The 20,583-nt window shown below is 36.4% G+C and overlaps 1 protein-coding gene across 1 annotated transcript in view; it reads right to left on the minus strand.

Moving 5' to 3' along the window:
* LOC105735548 (uncharacterized) overlaps positions 1-20,583 on the minus strand; it is a 113,100-nt gene that overhangs the window by 84,693 nt on the left and 7,824 nt on the right. Inside the window, exons 2-3 of the mRNA XM_086907327.1 lie at positions 6,198-6,227; positions 472-574 (exon numbers count right to left, since the gene is read on the minus strand). Coding sequence (XP_086763453.1) covers positions 472-574; positions 6,198-6,227 — 133 coding nt within the window. The remainder of the gene's footprint in view (positions 1-471; positions 575-6,197; positions 6,228-20,583) is intronic.

Genomic DNA, 20,583 nt, shown 5'->3' on the forward strand with positions numbered 1-20,583 from the left:
ATCACGAGATTGAGGGAAGGAAACGGAAGAAGGAACGGGGAGAGACGATTAAAACCGGAAACGCGACTCGTTAGATGGGATAATCGCTCATGGGTTTGGCTGCGCGCTTCCTTCTACGAGGTAATTTGAATTTTACGCTGTTTGTCATATTTTATTCGCGTTTTAAAGACAAGGAAAGGAAGAGGAACGGAAGAGTGTCGCTCGTTCCTTACGATAATTCATACGATGATCGAAAGTATGAGAAATAATTCGTATATATTCGTCGTGAAATAAAACTTTCAAAAGGTTTAGAGTGAAGTTGGCTGGACAAACTCGAGCGACACTCGCGTGAAATTACTTTCCGAACAGCCCGATAATATACTTTCGTTTTTCCATTGATTAGAAAAACTTGCCCCATTGGACATAATTTTTTTATTACTAATATATATATATATATCGAATTAACAAAATTAGAAAGATCAGGATACTTACAAGAGAAAGTCTTGCTCCCAGCATGGATTGGCCCCTTTCACCGTGACTGTCGTCGACTTCACATTTTGCAGCTTCAGTGTTACGTACGAGTTGAATTGTTCCGCTGAAATCGGTTGCAAATCGGTCTTGAATCGTGTCCACCACCGCCCACGTAAAACCGTTGTCACCTCCACGAGCACGAGGAAGGTTTATGCGACTCCCCGATTGATCGTGCAAAGAGGACGTAAACCGCCCCTCGTAAAAGAAATCTGTCTCTCGCGGAAATGGAAACGTTGACGTTGATAAATAGGCCGGGCCACGGGGGGAGAGGAATAGAGGAGGAGGTATGGGCATCAAGGTATCGGCCGTGCATGGAGCAAATATTATTTACGATCGGATGAACCGGGATTTATACCGCGTTACCCAATAAATTAAACGTTCGACCAAGTAACGTTACGATGCAGCGGTTCTCAAGCGTTGAGTCGCGTGGGATGAGATAAAAGAGTAAATAATTTTTTTAACTCCAAATAATTCTAAATAAGATACGCGTGTCGAGAATAACTCGAGGGGATTTTTAACAGGGTTTTCGATAAAAAAAGAAAATACCGTTGCTATTTGTAATAATAGGTAATAATAGGAAATTACGATTGGAATGGAAATTATTAAGAAAGTAATAGAGTAGGGAGGAGAGATTAACGTTAGGGCAAATTATAATATCAATTTTGATTTTGAAGAAAATATGAAATCCGTCATTTTTCCGTTGTTCTAAGAATATTAAATAAATGAAGTGGGCAGTGATAGTTTCTGCTTTTGTTGGATAAAATTATTCGAGTCTTTGGTTCTCATTCGTTAAATTCATATTTGTGTTTCATCGAAAGATATAATGTGTTTTTTTTTTTTTTTATAATTTCAGGAAAAGATTATTACGAAATTACATTTCTGTTATATATCCCCAGAGAATGAAACAGAATGAACACCTTTAATTTTAAAAATCTTTTAATTTTACCGTAACTGTCTGCCACGCGTTTGTATTATTAAATAAAATGCGAGCAATAACGACTCGAAAAATAACAAAATATTCCTGCGTCGACGAGGACACTTTTATTCCTCGCCAATTCGAGAAATCGTAGCTCGCTTTATAACGAATACCCTGAACTTTGTTACGATTCGATTCCGTGCCATTACAACATGGGACAATTAAAAAAAGTTATTTATAGAAATTGCCGACTTTCAAATATTTTCTATGGAATAGACAATACGAGATAGAAAATTTAAGGAATAATCCTGGAAACGAAACGAACATGAGACTTACAACCGATTTAATTTTACAGCAAATAAAGATTGAATGTAACAAAAATAAATGCCATCTCGTTTATCTTTACGTACGTTTTTCCTGTCGAAGAAAATCCGTATATAAAATAATCGTTGGCGAATTTATCAAGTGTTCTATATGATTAAAAAGCGAAGAATTATTACTAACGTGTGGATATCGTTCGATAATCTGTTTAGCAAGCCGCTGAAAAAGTGTCTATAAAGTATCGTTGAATCGATATGAGAAGGCACGAAAGTATATAAAATTGTAATATTATTTCGATTCGAATCCGATCGTTTCTCAATTTACCATGGATACAGACATTCCTGGAAAACGGGGCAGACGAACCGTAAAGGTCTATAAGCTTCATCCCTGTTGTCTGTCTATGAATATATACATAGGCTGCAAACTCTCGATAAAAAGCAAGCGTCTCGATTTTACGATGCGCTCTTCGTGCGCGACTTATATGAGAATAGAACTTTTAGCCAATGAAGTCGTTATCTTCATAAACGCGGTGATCTGGTTTATTCTAGATACTCAAATCATTAATATACGATTTAAATAATTGGAATAGAAACATACGAATTAAATGATGTTAAATAATTTAATAATAGAAATTATGTCATATATGCATCATTATCTAAACTTTAATTCATTTATCATTCGATAAACTATATTTCTAATAAAAACTGCATAAAAAAAAATAGGATGCAAAGAATAATTTCTATTCTTTGTACAAAAAAAAAAAAGAAAAAAATAAAATTCAGTCAAAACATCTTAAAATCATTTCTCATGAATAAAATATCGAAAAGCAGAGGGAATTTTCATTATCGAGGAATATTTAATTACGTTTAACGTGATTGCTACTCGATGTGTTATTAATGATAATTACAGCGGCTGTCGCTCAATGTCGCACACATGAACACGAGCCTGGACCATTTCGCATGATTGAAACTCTTGTTACCGTCTTATTTCATCCGTTTCCAGTCCTATATTGTCACCACGAAGAATGACTCGCTCTGATTTGCGCGATATATGGCACGACACGCCGACGTTCAAAATAATTCCTCACACGTTCGTTCGGGTTGAGATGAATTTCTTAATTTAAGAAGCATAAAAAGCGAATATTACTGAAATGAACAACCGTAAAGATGTGATAAACCATGTGATTGTTTTAATCTTTACGATCTTTGTAACGTGCTTGTTCGTTAGTTAAGATCAATAATGATTGTACTAATGCTAGAAATATAAGAAAAGGATTGAAAATGAAAGAATTTTAGCAAAAAGTTGAAAAAATTGTTATAACTTTTCACCTTGTCTTATATATCTATACAAAACACAAAATTCTAAATTTTAATTCACTCTGTCCCATTGTACTATTATTACACTTTATTTGTTTTATTAGCATTGAAAGAAGATCGAAAAATAAAAATTAATATAAATAGAAAAAGTGAAACTTGTAATAATTAACATAAACTATTCGAATTAAACGACGTAGAAGCCAAAAATATAATTTTATGTGGAATAGACGATCTAAGAGAACAATGAACTTGCTGAAGGAGGAAGTTTTAAGATTCACAGCACGAAGGATAGGCAAGTGTAAGAAAACAGATCTTTTTGAATTCTGATATCGAACAATTCAGATAAGAAAAACAGGATTCAAATAGCTTGGGACTCGTGCAACTGCATACAAAGATATTCGGGTCTGCGAACACGGATAAATTTTTCCTCGTGATGTATAGCAACATAACCTAACTTTACAACGCGTGTAGAATGAATTTAAAAAAAAAAAAAAAAAAACATAACATAACATATATAATACACTCATAAATGTAGGATCCAAAGATTATTAAATTCTGAAGAACTGATTTGGCTACAGAATCCATCTGATTTTATCAACTATATATATATATTATTTGGCTTCAAGATAACTTTAACTTAAAAAAAAAAAAAAAAAAAATCACGCGGAATGATAAGAAAAGAGGAGCCACTCATCACTTACTGCAGATTGAATCCACTTATTTCTAATTGGATCAAGAATCCACTCAAGATCGAAAACAAAGCATAGTGCCAAAATCTATTTGTATCGAGGAACATTTTGGTTCTATATATCGTTCTAATTTATGGTTTGTTTGGTGTCAATAGCCTCCAACATCCAAGATTGAAGCTAGAGGGTGTTTGTCACCCAGATTAACAAGAATCATTAGCAAGTCAAAGACTTGCTTTATGAAGAGCACAATTGATCTTGAATACAAATAGTAAGTTCTAGAATAAAATGTGGTGGATGCTTGAATAAACTAGATAATTAATTTAACGTAATTATGAATCTTGAGGATGAAGCGAGAGATTGGGAAAAAAAATTTTCAAATTAAAGTAAACACTTTCGGAACAAGGAGAGAATTTTTACACCAAATGCTTCTTATTGTCGATAACTTTAGATAGAGGAACTGCATTTGAATCTTGGGATCAAATAAAAGCGTTATTGTAATATGTTTTATATGTTAATAACTTGAGACAAGATTGAATTAAACGAACTATCGAATAGTGATGTATTTGAATCAAGGTACGATAAGAAAATTTTGGAATTAAGTAAATACTGTTGGAGTAAAGGAAGCTTGGCACGAAATACGTCTTACTGTTCGTGCCAAGTTATTTCTAAGACATTCGATGGAACCTGAAAATAGGGATCTAGATATATCTACGTATATCTGCGAAATTTCAATGTGAAACTCGTGTTACGATATTGTTTGAACAATGGGTATCATAGAATATGAGAGAACAGGGTTCTTGTATCACGTGGAGTAGCTATTTTGCTTTTATAATGCATTACTTCTTTTGTTCTGCCTGTCACCTGGCACAAACTTTTTTATCGCGACAAACTTTTCAAATGTCGGCCATTATGCATAGCTTGCCACTTTTTTAATATTACTCTTCCCCTATTTCGGTATATAACGCGCAACTTTTTAGTTGGCTAAATATACGCAGAATCACACTTTTTTCCTTCGCACCAACTCTCAGTTCAGTTTTTCTTTTTTCAATTCACTCACTAAACTTTGCGTTACAAGCCCCGACAGCGCATTTTTCCCAATTATTTCATCATTTCGATTGTAACAGAAATAATTCTGCTTCCTCATTAATACATAAAATTAACCGAATCGAAACGTTATTCTCTATTATTCTTAAAATATATTAAATTTTATACGCGAGCCAACGTCTCTACTTTAAAAATCGACAAACGCTATTTTAAAAAGAAAAAGTGGATGGGTCATTCACATGGCGTCGTTTCCGAAAAACACGCTTGATACGAACTTACCCAAAGCCTCAAGACTCTTCTCCATTAACAGGAAGTGGAAAGAATGGCGCGTAACAACAAGCAAATTGCTTGGAATTGAAAAGTTTAACACTAAACCTACCGACATTTCATGTATACATGAAATCCCTACCATGAGCGGTCAAATGACAGCTGCAAAAAAACATTTGTACCTTAACATAAAAATAGATTTTAGCTAATTGGATATTAAACAAAATATTTTTCTGGTGCTACAATAATGGGTGATCGATTATATCTACACCGAATTTTGTGCTATTGTAAAGTCATATGGCGGTACAGTAACTTTGTATACAGAGAAATTCTAAAGGAAATTTCAAAAACGGTCATTTGACCGCGCCTGGTAGGTTTAAACGCGTTGTAGAGCATCGTAAAAAAGACTCGAATTGAGTTTCCAACTGGAATCGCGTGACGGCCCCCTTCCTCTTTTCGCGATACACGTAATCGCCATTAGCCATTCCAATAACGAAACGGCATAGAATAAGGAAGATCACGATCCGAATTTGGGAAGAAAGTTGCGATCGGTTGTATTACGAGGCATTTGATAAAATAACTCGCGGAGCATGGGTTATTCGCGTGTTGGAAAACAAAGATCGGTGAAGAAGGGAAAAAGAAGAAAAGGAAGGGAAGGAAAGAAGGAAGAAGTCGGGACGAACGGTCGCCGTGGAAAAATTATTTCGGCATGAACAAGAGCATCGCGATATTCCGGTTGAGGGGAGTCGCATAACCTTTAACTTGGAACCGTTCCAATCGGTGTGCAACAAATTTTGCGCAAAACCTCAGAACTGGAGCGTGAATAAGGGCTTCTCCCGCGTATCGATCCGATTTTCCAATTTTTCCTCTCGAAACGATCGAAAGACTGAGAACTCCTCTCGCCATTTTCAAATTTCTTGATTCAACTAGTTAAATGAAATACGATCGAGGAAATATTAAGCAAAGCTGGAACTTGAACTCTTCTATTTGAATGGCACAATTTTCACGCTCGTGGAGGTGGTTTCAGGAACGATCCGAGAAGCGACTGGACGATTAATCGTCGTTCCTCGGTTTCGCGCCCCGATCTCGATCGAATCTCCTCCTCCTCGCTTCTCCTCTATCAGGGATACGAACCTTCCTCGCAGACGAACCGCGCTTTCTTCACTGAAACAGAAAGAGAGAACACCGCGTGAAACGTTGTTGTTTATTATTATTATTATAATTTGTTAAAGGATTGTTAAACAATTATGAACAGTTTCACTCCGCTCGATTTCGATGAATCAATTGCCCGCGCACAAAGCGTGACGTCCGGGATTGAAAGCGTGCTCTCTGCCCTCGATTAAAAGCATACGCACTTTCGGGATAATTAAAGCGAGAACTGGCTTATTCCACTTATTTGTCTTCTGAAAGGGTACACACCTTAGGGGTGTGCGTCCTAAGATATTTACAATTGCTTTTATTATTAGGGATAATTTCATCTTTTTATTATTCGTTCAATTGCATTACCTTTCGAATCCTTGCCATTTGAAAATTTTCCAATTTGAAAGAAAAACGTACGAAGCATTCGTACGATCACAAATGATGAATCTTACGTGAAATTTTCTTTCGTTGTTCTTCTATACACCAATTTTTTTTTTTTTTAATATACTTCATTCAGTTGAGACGCTGGGAAGCAAAGAGTTAGCAAAGAGGAAGCAAAGAGCTCGGTATTCAAGGCTCAAGAAAATAGGCGGCCACTTTTAAACGCATCCCAAAGACACATACGCGGAAATTGAAGCCGGACGAATTCGATTTCGACGTTCCACGATTTTCCATCGAGCATCCACCGATATCTGAATAAATCAATTCGCCGCAATTCACGTGTGACACTTCAACGACAATGAGGCCGCCTTGAAACGGCTTCCATATATGCATTCGCGTACAGGACAGATAGGGACTGAACACACGCTGCTGTTCGATCGAACCGTTCGAACGCGGGAATTCAATTTCTTCCGGAGAGGAGAGAACCGGTAAACGACGTATAAAACGCACTTGACCGACCCCCAAGGAAAGGAAAGAACGCCAATGTCCGGTTATTATCGTAACCAAGATTTATAATTGAAGGATTTTTAATTCGAAAATGACGTTCTCGAGATTGCGTATTTCACTCTTTTAGCTCTTTGAGGAATCGATTGTTTTCGAAAGTGTTTATAAGTGTTGAAAGATACTTTGGAGATATTGAGAAAGAAGAATTTTGAAATATCGAGAAAAGATTTGATGGAATAGAGATTTAATAAAATAGAGAAAATTTTAAGTGATTCCACTTTCGAAATATTTGATTCGTTATTTTTATTTTTACTGGTCTATTAATTGTCCAAAAATTTCGAGGCATTATAAATATATCATTTGTCCAATCCGATCTTTTTATTAATTTGTTATTATATCTTTGGCAAGATATTATCCCCTTAAAGATGAGAAATTTTATCTTATAGTAATTTATATACACAATAAAAGTGATTTATTTACGAAAAACGATCCTGGATTGAACTTTGAAAAAGTTACGCCTACGCACAGACCTTTATGTTATTCGAAGAGAAGTGTGTTATCTGAGCATACTGTACATTCTGTAGTTCCAAGCTTCTCCTACCAGCAACATTATTTGTATATTATCACAGTAGGCGTACAACTTGGAATTCCCAACTTCTTCTCCTACCTGTTGAAACCAGGATACGAATAACAAGATATAATAATAACGAAGAAACAGCCAATTCCAAGTGAACTTAAGATCAATATCAAGATCAGGCTGTAGACAACTAAGTTTGAAAAGTGAATCCGTAAAAAAGAGGGAGTTAAAGTGTGCCTGACATTTGACCATTCCATAAAGGTCCATCGTTGAATCGATCCATGGAAATGTAAATTCGCCACGTGTCGCCTTCGCCGTGTGTATTAAAAGGTATCGTGTTTCTTCCGTTGTTGAATCAAACTTTACGTTCGAATTTCCGCGAATATTATTCTTTCGATCGAATTGATTTTCCTATAAAAAATTCATCATTTTAATTTCGAACGTATAAAATTTTATTTTATCCTCCGTTATTCACGATTCGAGATTTAATTGCGTGAAACATCCCGTTCAAACTTTGCCATTTGATCGGTAAAATTGTGCGCGAGAACGCATTGCGTGACGTTGTTGATCGATAATAGGGAGCTGTAACATTGTTGTTTCGACATATTTTATCGAACAATAGAACCAACTGACAGCTTGATTAGACTTAATAAGATTCAAACAGACCTCTGGATCCACAAGTATCCACGCGTGAATATCGATCGGAATAACATATAATCGTTACGGACAGAAAAGAATCGTGTGACATGGGAGCTTTACTTGCTGTTATCACTTTAAACATTCCGCTAAATTTCGAATAAAAAATCGATAATTTCACGCAAGTTGATGGAACAATTGCATTTTACAAAGATCATGGATACTTTTAACAAATCTTTAACTATAATAATATAATTTTTCAAAAAGTAAATGATTGATTAAATACAAAATAACCTGAACAATTCGAAAGAAGAAAACAATTTAAATCCCAAATATCTCGTAAAAACCTGGAATAAATACTTAATCCTTTTGCTGTTATCAATTTAAACATTCAGCTAAATTTCGAATAAAAAATCGATAATATCAAGCTGATAGAACAATTGGATTGTACAAAGATCATGGATACTTCTAACGAATCTTTAACTATAAAAAAATAATTTTTCAAAAAATAAATAATGATTGATTAAATACAAAATAACCTGAACAATTCGAAAGAAAGTAGAACAATTTAAATCCCAAATATCTCGTAAAAACCTGGAATAAATACTTAATTTTGTTCACAACAACGATCAGAAAAAAATAATAAAATAAAAACGCACACGAAGGATAAAAATTAAAAGTTCCGCGAACTCGTTCAACTCGAATCGAATCTCTAACATCCACCCCTTCGTGATCCTAAACAAGCATCACAAATATCGAAGACACAGAAACTCCCGTCTGAAGTGTAAATAAGGGTCTCTAACCAGAGACCAGAAACGCACCATTTTTACTTTTAATAGAGTCTTTTAAAACCAGAAAAGGTCACGAAGCGACCCGTTACATTATCAACCCCCGTTTACACGAGGGTGCCGTGAGTTCCCTTACATCGTGCGTGTAGATAGAGGAACATTTAAAGCAATGACCTGTGCTAATAAATGTCAGACAACGGGCTGGAAATCCACGCGATTTAAGGGGAACGGGTTCGTCAAATCGTTCGTCATGGCGCGCGCACGACGAATGTGCAATCGGAATGGCGGCAGGACGATAATTGGCCGTATTTATCCCGTCATGCGAAAAAGTGTTCTTCTGTGTTAACGGTCGAGGGACGGGTTCTTCCACCTTTTAATGGAGCTTCCACCGAATCGATTGCGCGTTTTTCGTTGCGGGGGGATGTTTTTATGCAGACAAGTGATGGAGTGAGTAATGGTGATCGAGTACGAAATAAGTTGGTCAAAGAAATAGTTGTTGACCGTCGAGTGTAAGCGGGGAAATTAATCTTGTCAAGATGGAGGGTAATAATAGAAATAAGTTTATATAAATATGTAAAATATCGTGAAAATTAATTTTGAAAATATGGAAAATCGATTTTGACGGAACGTTATTTTGAATCATTGTTGGATAAATCGAGCACGAATTATCGAGTCTGATAAAAATTTTTATGCATTTAATGGAGATGGAGATTCATATAGGAGGAGCGATAGTGATCGAGCGTACGATAAGTCGGACAAGTCGAAAAGAAAACGCACATCCGTCGAAGTTGAAAGCAATTTCAATTCAATGTATATAGTTTTGCATCTTTATGTTTCAATCTCACCATTTTTAAAAATAACGTAAATTATACGTTTAAAAGTATTGCAACAAGGAGAAGAAAAGTTGGAACATGGATGATACAGTGCAGTAGATGGGAGCCAAATCTACCCTATTTAAAATATAAATTTCGCGAGCTCGATCTAGATAGGAAAATGAATGTGTCTCAAAAATACGGGATATCATCTCGTTACAATCTTAACATTTACGAAATACTAAATTACTTTCAAAAATTACGTACCAGACAGAATTAAAATTAATCTTACTAAAATTATTATTAAAATTCTCGTAATCTGAATTGTATAATATTTGTAACGATGAAATTCGCCGACACAACGATCGAAACGTAGTTTCAGTTTAGCATAGTTCGTTAAAATAACGTGTTTCATACGTGTTCACTAATCGTACACCGAAAAATCTCGATACTAATTCCTAACCCAATTTCTAGCCAGTGGTACACGTGGTACTTTTGAAGAACGTAACAACCAAGTTTTCACACGATTCCTGGAAATCTTAATTTCCCAAGCGCATGAAAGCCGAGAGTTAACAATGGGAAGTTTCGTTCGACTCTATCGATTCGTTTTTGCCATTAAATTTTTCGTGTCAAACGCTTTCATTATTTGCCTTTAGTTGTCGTGCATTCCTTTTTTAACACGAGATTTCTTTCTTTCTTTTTCTTTTCTAGTGAATATGAATAATTCAACAGTTTATTATATTGATGTGAAACTAACAAAATATTTCTTTTCGACCAACTACTGTGGGGATAAAAATTCATCGCATATTGTTAGGAATCTTGGTATAAAAGCAGCACCGATGACCTCGTAAGAGAAATAATTTAAAACGGCTCGTGCACGAGTTTCCGTCACGACTGTGTACTCGAAGTTCGTGACCAGTCCACTGCCAACAGGTGCATATCATTTAATTACCTTCTCTTTTCGAAATTAATTATTCTCGGCCGCTTAAAAATACCAGGACTTCCTGTACATGATGCCGTTTGATAGCTACACAGATTGGCGGGCAGCCAGATACGATTGAAAACCCAATATGGAAAAGGAAGAAAGGGGAGAAGTTGGTATTAAACCGAGTTTAAAAATCATGAAATCGAACAGAAGCTCCATGCATCGGTAATCAAAGGTACTTGGACGGTATTCGTATAACGCGGATCTTTATAGAGGAATACTCGATAATTGATATCGAGAAAGAAACGGAATAAAATGAGAAATTTTGAAACGTGGAAAACAAATGTGATTATTTCCTCGTGCTTGAAATTAACGAATTATCCGATAAATTTCCAATAACCCAAATTCATCCGCAAGTGTAAAATTATATAAAAAAAGGAACAAAATAATCTGATCGATAAAATTCGATATAAAAGAGTCGTGTTGTGATATAAAAGCACAATTGACTCGTATGGATACAAGAATGATAATGAAAAATAAAAATAGAAAAATTGCATCTATCATTGTCGAAACTTGATCGATTATTTACTGGAAACTCAATGGAAATTCAGAAATGTTGGCCGAAACATTCGAGAAGCGGAACAAAGAGTTTCGTCTAATGGAGAACACATTTCACAATTATTTTGGGATAAATTAAAAGTTGCCAAGTGGGTTAATCGTTGACTACGAAAGCAAATGATTGATCGAGCTTTTGTTTGCGAATCATATCTTCGTACACATTGTGTGTACAGTAAAGTTTGTAGATTTGTTTGCCCGTTCTAGATTGAACGACTTCCACACCAGAGCATTGACCAGTCCTGTCCACCACGCAGTGCAACAATAGCAAACCCTTTTACAACTCTACAATCCGTGTAATTAATAAAACGCGAATGAAAGAAAAGTTTTCCATTTGTTTAACAATCGTCCCGACAATCGTTACAACCATATTACAAATTCTGAGAAAATTTTTTGCTCGATACGTTACACTCCTTTCTCTTCTAATCGCGCCATTTTCATAATTTTCGTTTATTATTTAAAAGAACAACGAGGATAGATAAGCAGAGTCGACGGTGCAACTCCCCCGTATCGCGTGGAATGAATATTTAAAAAACGTATTCCGGCAAACCAACGAAAGAAGAAGAGGTATCCACACGGAGAGAACTCGAACGCTCTCGATCCTCTTTTCGCTTCTTTTTTTTTTTTTTTCCAACTTCATCCACCATTGAAAGAAGAAGCTCGTCCGCTCCAGAGGCTAATCTCGAGAGGAAAGCGGAAGCGTAGCCGAAACGTCGTAAACTAAAAAGCGTGTGAAGAGGGGCGTGTAACCCGCTCCAAATAATGGCCGAGAAGCGTGAAATTCCATGGAAAACGCGAGAGGGTTCTAGTATCGCTTCGAAGTTGCGCGCGTGATGTCTTTTGCCTTCGAACAACTCGAGACAATAGGCGTCCACGTATGAATACCAGACGAGAAGTTCTTGTCGGTGTTCTCGTCGACATTGTGCCCCGCTCCATTGTATCCGTTCTCCACTCGGAGGGAGGCACGTCCCCGCCTGCGAGTTGCCGCGTTAATGGGATACTTTCAACCCCATACTTTTTCCTCCACCTCTCAGCGGTGCTACGAAAACGCGGCGCAAGACACGTCTAAGGACCCGTTCTTCTTCGTTTATAACTCTAAGGCTATATCAATCCTTTGCCCAATCCTTTGGTAAACATTCTCTGAAATGAAATTGTGTCGTCGTATAAGCGATTTCGAGATACAGGGTTAGTCTCGTCGAGTAAGGGCGAGCGTTGCGTTGATTTTTATGGAAGGAATAAAAATGGAACGAGCAGATAAAATTGTTTCAACCGAGTTGATCTCGAAAGAGGGGAAAAAACACATCGAGTGAAGTATACTGAGATTTCATTTACGTTTCTTTTTTTTTTTTTCTGGCATTTGGATGGTGTTTCGAGTGTATACTCGAGGGTGAAAGGGTAACATGACACGTAAACTCGATACGTTATCGAGCCTTTATCATTACGCGAGATCGACGCGCCTTTCTCGAAAGCGTGATGATCGATGATACAACGTTCGAGCGTTTTCGTCGAGGATTTTGGATATCCTTGAAGAGGATCGACCTCGAGAATGAGGATTCATATTGATGAGAGAAGTGTGACTGTTGATTTTCTATTCGTTGGAGAAAAAAATGTCGAAAATGTCTCTTTTTTAAAAAATTGTCTACGTTATATTCCTATTCAAGTAGAACGTGTCAATTATTAAAGATCGAGCGAATAATAATTTCTTCGCGTATCTCGGATATGAATTTGTGCATCGAACGATAGAAACAAAATTGCGTTTAAAATTGTTGCGAAAGGCAGATGGTTTTTTCTCTCATATTCGAACTTAACTTCGTCGAGCGTTTCATTGCAAAGATACAAGTACAAAATGATACTTCGAATTAACACCGAAACTACCATGATCTGTATAGAATTAATTAAGTACCTTTCGCTACTACGACTATAATCGCTCTGCACAAGGTGCCGCGTATCGTACGCTATGACGAGCGATTGAAGTCCTCGCGCATCGATATTTTGTCAATTTATCGTCAATTTTTTTTCGGTAAACGAGCAACTCGAATTGTGACGTGTCTTTTTCGAGCACCGTGCGAAAGGGTTAATATAATTTAATCAATTCGACTCGATCGATACTTTTCGAGAGTAAAAATAAGACGCGATACGAGGCACGAAAATTGAATAAACAAAAATGGGAAAAACCCCTTTTTCGAACCCGTTCCTCCTTCCTTTGTCACCGCACGCTTGTTCCAAAACTTTTTCAAACTTTTGAAAACGTGCAACAAGGAGATTCCTCTCGCAAAAGGAGGAATTCCTCTTCGAATTCCTGGACCGACCGGTTTTTTTTATCAGACAATGAGAGACGAGCGGAACGCGGTTCTTTTTTCCAGAAAACGCATACCATATTTCCCCCTATCTGGTTTCTATTCCAATAGAAATGTTATTCGCCTCCTCACCGATAAGTGCAATCGGTATAGACGTCTGGCATTTCGATGCTCTCCGTCATTCATCGACGTTCATTACTCGAGAGGGAAGAAAGAGGGGGAGGAGGAATAATAGGGGAAGAGAAAATTAGATCCGTATACCGATAACGTAAGCGCACCACTCGCCGCTTTGTCGTTGTTTCCTTGACGAAACAACGAGGCGTCTTTCTGCAGTGGCATGTCGGCGGGGATTACGGTCGAGCCAGGCGTACCAACAGTTGTGCACGATTCGTCTCTGATTGCACATGCACGGGGGCAAGGATACGAAACGAGTCGAACAAAAAGGTTAATGAGGCGATATCGAAAGAAGATAAAGAAACCGTGGTCTGGTTAGATAAGCGATTGATTTTCAACGGGGCCAATCTGGGGGAAAGTCGATAAATTCTAGGGAATTCTAGGAGTTAAAAATTATATCGTGCGTGCCTCGCATACGTGATGCAATTGAACGCGAATTTTTTTTTAATTAAATTCGATTAATAACAACTCGTATTGTTATTGTATGTCATCGAGATTATGGTTATTACGTTATTGTACACAATTTATTATGTTCAGTTAGCGCGTTAATTTATGCACAAATACACAAATATTCGATTAAATTCGAAATAGAATTTAAAAGGAATTCGAGGAATTTTGTGAACTTTCAATTTCCTAAAATATTGGAAAAGTTAATTTCAAACAAACGCTGAGAACGCATCCTTCTCTAAAAGATTTTATTGTATTGTCGATTGATTTAGAAACGGGGAGAGGAGAATGTTCGCGCGACAATTATCCAGGATAATAATAATACTGGGCTTTAACTGGGAAAATTTCAAAATATATCTCGAAAGAAAATTATAGAATCGGAGGATATTATCGTCGAATTAATCTGGAAGCCGGAATATACAACGAAAATAAGGGAACAAGAGCTTATATTTAATAAGCTCGTTAAGCTTGGCGCAAGCTTATGCACAAGCGTGATTGACCTTTGAATTTTCTTGCGTAGTCAGACACGGATTTAATGAGAAAGAGAGAGAGAGAGAGAGATTCATCGTAATTATCTCTAACAAGACATTAGGGACGAATCAAAGGAGACTTCGCACTTGTGCGGAACAAATTAATTACTTCGAAACGTACACCGATGACGATCTTGGCTACCATTCGTTCCCGATAAAAGTATCACTAGACATTAATTAAGAGCGATTAATAAATAGAATATCAATAATACGATTGCATTCTTAAACGATTAATCGAGAAATTACTCGGTCATAGATTATCGTGTCGAGTCGAACCGAAAGCATTACTAGAACCGTGTATCGAAAATACTATCCATATTATCTTCAACGTCATACTCCACGATATTATGTAAAATCGATACTTTTCATATCTTATATATATACATATATATTCTTTAACATCGCTCTCTCCTCGTTTTATATTTCAATGAGTTATAAATACGTGTTAAATATTTTATAAAAGTTTGACAAGCTTTTTTTATCGGGTTTTTAAATTTTTAATAGCAGAATATGTGTATTAATATAACGCGATTATAACCTGGAAATACATGGAATATTTTATATATTTTAGTTGCATTAAAATATTTTCAAAACACGAATATATTTTCCACGAATTAACTTCGAGATATAAATTTTCAAATTTGGCCTTGCTCGGCTGGCCCTAATCGAATTTCAAACTTCACATCTCGAAATCAATTCGTCCGAAATACGCGTGGTTAAATTGAATTAAAGGAAAGAAAGTATGGATAAATTTTTAACAAATTTATAATATAATCGTGACACGATCGTTTCCAAGTAAAAATCATAAGAATCGAGTCAAATGAAACGAAATAAATAAATCATACGCTCTTAAAGCCTCTTAATTTTTGTCTAAAATATTTTTCCGTATCATCCATATTTAATCCAGGTACATCTCCAGATAAATCACACACATTATTGCGTTGTTTAACCGATACCAATCGATTTGTACATTGATGAAATTGAACCGAGCGACAATTAAAATCGTTAATTCTAATTTCGTCGTAATTTTACGTAACGCCATTTCTTTAATAAAATACCAATCTCTTACGTATGTAAAGACGCGTAATCGCTGTCAATATACCCAAACGATGTTTCTTACGTAACGTGTGATTTGCATAATATGTTACACGGGTATAAACACGTATATAATGCACGTGTATCCCGATGGAAAAAAGAAAAAAAAAAAAGAAAAAGTACAATGAAAGAAAGACACGATCCATTTCAATGAAATCCAAGTGCAAAAAGGTTTTGAGGGAAAAAACGAAGTTCCATTTATTGCTACGAAAGCTGGATGAACAATCAATGGCTATAAATCCGATTCAATAGCGTTCTAAATGTCGCAGACGCGACGTATGAGAAAGATAAGATAACTATATTTGCGATTACGGTTTTTCTAGAACCATCCCTAAGTGAACATATGGCTTTTATTGATGCATACGTATATATTTTAAGAAACAATAAATTCTTCGGTGAAATTCCACCTAAGAAATTTTTTATCAATTATCTGGTCTTAAAATTATTTAACGAATCTCTATAAAGAGAATAAATCGAAAGATGTAATAAAATTGGAACGAACTAATTAAACAAATGAAGTTGAAGGGAAAAAAGACGTTAAAGAAAATTACACGATACGAATAATCAAGGATAATTTTATTCTTGAATTTGAATTTTTATGTTTAAAGTCGAATCGAATCGAATTTCCAGGATCGTGGATATATATACGATGTCTTATTCCTTTTTATCCTAAGGGTTCTTAAAGCCCCTTGGAAACCAATAAAACTCGCCACATCCCACCCCCGATAAAAATCAAACAGTTTGATGCCCTCGAAAGGGATTCTAATTTATTCGGGATTTAACATTCTAGTAGTTACAAGCGTAGTAGTCTCTTCATTTCGTGAATCTAAAACCATTGTTTTATAATAAAATATATATTTTACAGAAAGATAAAATCCGAAAAAATTCCAATCCAATTTCGTCCACAATCACGCGATTATCGTTTCGTCCATTTCAAATTGCGTATACATTTTCCACGAAGATAAAAAAAAGAAAAAGAAAAGCTACGAAATGAAAGATTAATCGAAAGCCGTTCGTTTCCTTCTTCCCTCGCCGAGTAGCTACTTAGACGGTATAAAAATCTGCTATCTGTACCCCGCCCCCTCCCTTGTTGATTTCAAAAGAGACGCGAATCAAGACCGACTTTTATCCGTCTTCATCCCACCGTGAAATCCAATATCTCGTATGCGAGATAACTTCACGATTTTACGCGAACTGATGAGGAACCGGCGTATAATCGATAAATCTTTCGTCTTCTCCGAGTGCAGCGCCCATCAATAATGCGGATAGAGGGAAAAATAAAGCGCTCTTTACTAGCAATAATAAATTTCTCGTGAAAGGGAATTTTTCAGGCCTTTTTTTTTTCCTCTCTCTCGCTTTCGTTAATATCGGCCGGTGGCCTCGTAAACTAAGACAAATCGATATCACCGAGTTGCCTGTGTATCGCGAAACACATCGTCCACGAATGCATTATAAATTCATAGTGTTTAAACAAAAAAAGAAAGAAAGAAAAGAAGAAAACACGCGACTTTCCCAAACGGAGCTCTATTCGATTGCGGCACATTTTTAATTTTCGTCAAAGTCGTTCTTCTTTTTTTTTTTGACAAAATCGTCGAGAAAATGCAATTCGTTCAATTCGTGCTGCTGACGAGGTTTCCTTTTATCTTGGCTCTCCTTTCATTTTTTATCCCTTTTCTTCCTTCTTTCTTTTTCCTCCAGAATTATGAATTATTAAACAACAGGGATTAATAGGAGGAAAGTTGTTTTTACAAAGTTGTTATAATACGTTCGATGCACATTTCGATCTGGAGTGAACAATAAAAATTTTAACGGCCAATAAACATTCTGAACGATGTCCCATGACACGTGTCTGAACCGTGCTAATAAGCTATGGTTTATTACTGTCCGAGAATTATGCAACTGCTGTTGGGCAGGCAACTTGACCGTTAACAAGAGGGAAAGTAATTACGAGGATCTAAATACCGTATAATAATTTTGTACAATTCAGCTTCGTGATTTTATGTTTGTATCGTTTTGTGCAAAATTAATTGATTAATAATATTTATTCAAAGTTGATAGAAAATTGCACAAAGACAAAGAGTGCTTTAAAGTTGAATAAACTGGAAACAAATATAATCGGGAGACGAGTAGTAGAAATTTCTTCTGCGATACAGAAAGCAATTATGTGATCAACTTACAATGATGAATATTTTATTAAGAAATATTTTCATACTCGTAAAATATGCGAATTAAAAAAATCGAACGTTCCAATTTGTAATACAAAGACTCTTCTCCGCACAAATTGAAACGTTCGAATACAACATTGGAATTTATGGTAAAGCAAAAGATATATTAATAAGATGAACGGTGAATTATTTAACACCACAGTAATTCAAAATTACTGTAAAAACCATTGACTTTCCGAGAACCGCCAATAACCGTAATCTTCGATCAATAATTATCAGCCAGAAATTCATCAAATTTCGGCAAATTTTTCATTCTATCAAAAATTTAAAACTGGAGACCACCACCAGATTTAAACACCGATAAAATTTTCAACCTGCTCGATCATTGATCCAGTCAAAAACGCGGATGCTTCTCTCTGCGTATTTCGATTTCAATAATTATAGCAAACGTTGAACAAGAACAACGTTGGTTCGACTTATTACTTGGTATAATAACGGACGCGCAGCCACGATCGAAAAAAAATTTTCCAATCGGTTGAGAATCTCGGTCAAAGCTTCGTCCTCGATTCGCGATAAAGCGGGAGAAACGGGGGAATAAAATTAAAAAAAAAAAGAAATTGAAAAGAAAAAGAATAAAGAAGAGGGCAAAAAAGGAGAAGAGAAAGGACAGTGGTCCCCTTTGAATCCGGCCAATTGGCCATCCCCGCCTAAATAATTTATATCGCGGAGCACATTCACGTGGAAGAGGCTGGTAATGAGCGGCCCTGCACTTAACGGAGTTTCGCTCTCCTGTCCGATAATTCGTTCGATAATATTGTTTTCGCGCGTAATTAACTCCCTGGCTAGCACGTGAACCGACCGGCCCTCGTGCCCCCCTCTCTTCGTGAAATTCTCGATTGCTCCAGCTGCTCCATAAAACCAATAACCGTCACAACACAGTTAACCGCGTATAGCTCGACCGCACGAAAATCATCCACGTTGGTTAGGATCTAGCTTCATGGGCAAGGAAAAAGATACCCATGGGGGATGGATGACGTCGATGATCAAAATTAGAATATATATATATATATATATACACACGATGAAGAATCATACGTTAAGAATTAAACGAAGTTGGAATAATACTTGTATCATTCCCAGAATCAGGAATGTAATCGATCTGACTTGAGAAAATTTTCGAACGTTTTAAGTTAATTTAACGTTCTCCCTTCGACATTATTTATTTGCAACAAAGATGAAATGGAAATTCATAGAGATTCATAGAGATGACATCGACAGACAGAACCAACTATTCTAGCCAGTACCTCATCATTGAAATTTCCTTTCAATCTTCCCGATTCCCGCACGACACGGATTTTATAGGAAATAAATAGAACGGCGGGAGAATAGGCGAACGGAGAGAAGAAAAGATAGATGATCGAGGGCGTAAGTGGAACAGAAAAAGGGAGGAGGGAGGCAAGGAATCCATACCGTCTGGCGACAGTCAACCTATTGCTTTTCCCCATTCCTTGGAAACCCTTGGCTTTACTCCCTGTCGCACGAGTTCAAAGCACCCCATTTATAATGACGATGCCCGTATCCTTAACCAAGGACGATCCTTCCTGCGGTTACAAACTCCCGCAGGATCCTCATATTGGATTCCTATCCTCTCCTCCACTTCAAAACCTCACGATACCTAGTTATCCCGACTCTGAACGTCGGGAAATGGAGATGGATCGCAAGTGCACGGCCGACTAATACGCGTGAATTATTTATAAGTTAACCGATCGTGTTGACGAATTCGCAGTCCGAGGGAGAGCAAGAGCGATAAACTATTTCGCTAAACGATTTTCTATGAACTTCTGAACGAAGTATTTCAACCCTTGAAAGAACGAAAGAAAAGAGATTTCCCTCGAGAATTTTTCTATTTTTAGATTTTCTTTATTATACCGATCGTAATATTTTCGTACTTCAAACGTGATCATTGCTTTTGCTAGCTGCGACAGAACAATGATGTGTTTTTATTTACGTTAACGAGAAATGCGATTTTTGATGCATCGTTGATTTACGATGCTTATGAGTTTTGTTCATTGATCGTCAGGGACTGTTACGAAATTGTTATCTGTAACTCGGCGTGGTTTTAAGTGTCGCTTCCTGGGATGGCCCCCCGGTTAATGCATATTTATGACGAAGATTAAAGTCCGTTTTGCGTGCAACTTCTGCCTCCCGAGGAAAAAAGACCTAGGCACTCATCGCCGTTAATTCGCGTATTCATTGCTAAAGAATTGCATTCATAAAAATTTCATCGTATTATTTGTGACGCGAGATTCCACGGCAAAAGTTCACAAGTTATCGAGATATATATTTCATTAACTTCGCCTTGAATTTGTAATCTTTTCTTCATTCTTTTCAACTCTAAATATTTCAAAATTATACAATAAATGCAATACAATGT

This window comes from Apis florea, unplaced genomic scaffold (assembly GCF_048593485.1).
Source record: "Apis florea isolate Af1SG1 unplaced genomic scaffold, ASM4859348v1 contig_2839_pilon, whole genome shotgun sequence".
Taxonomy (NCBI): Eukaryota; Metazoa; Arthropoda; class Insecta; order Hymenoptera; family Apidae; genus Apis; species Apis florea.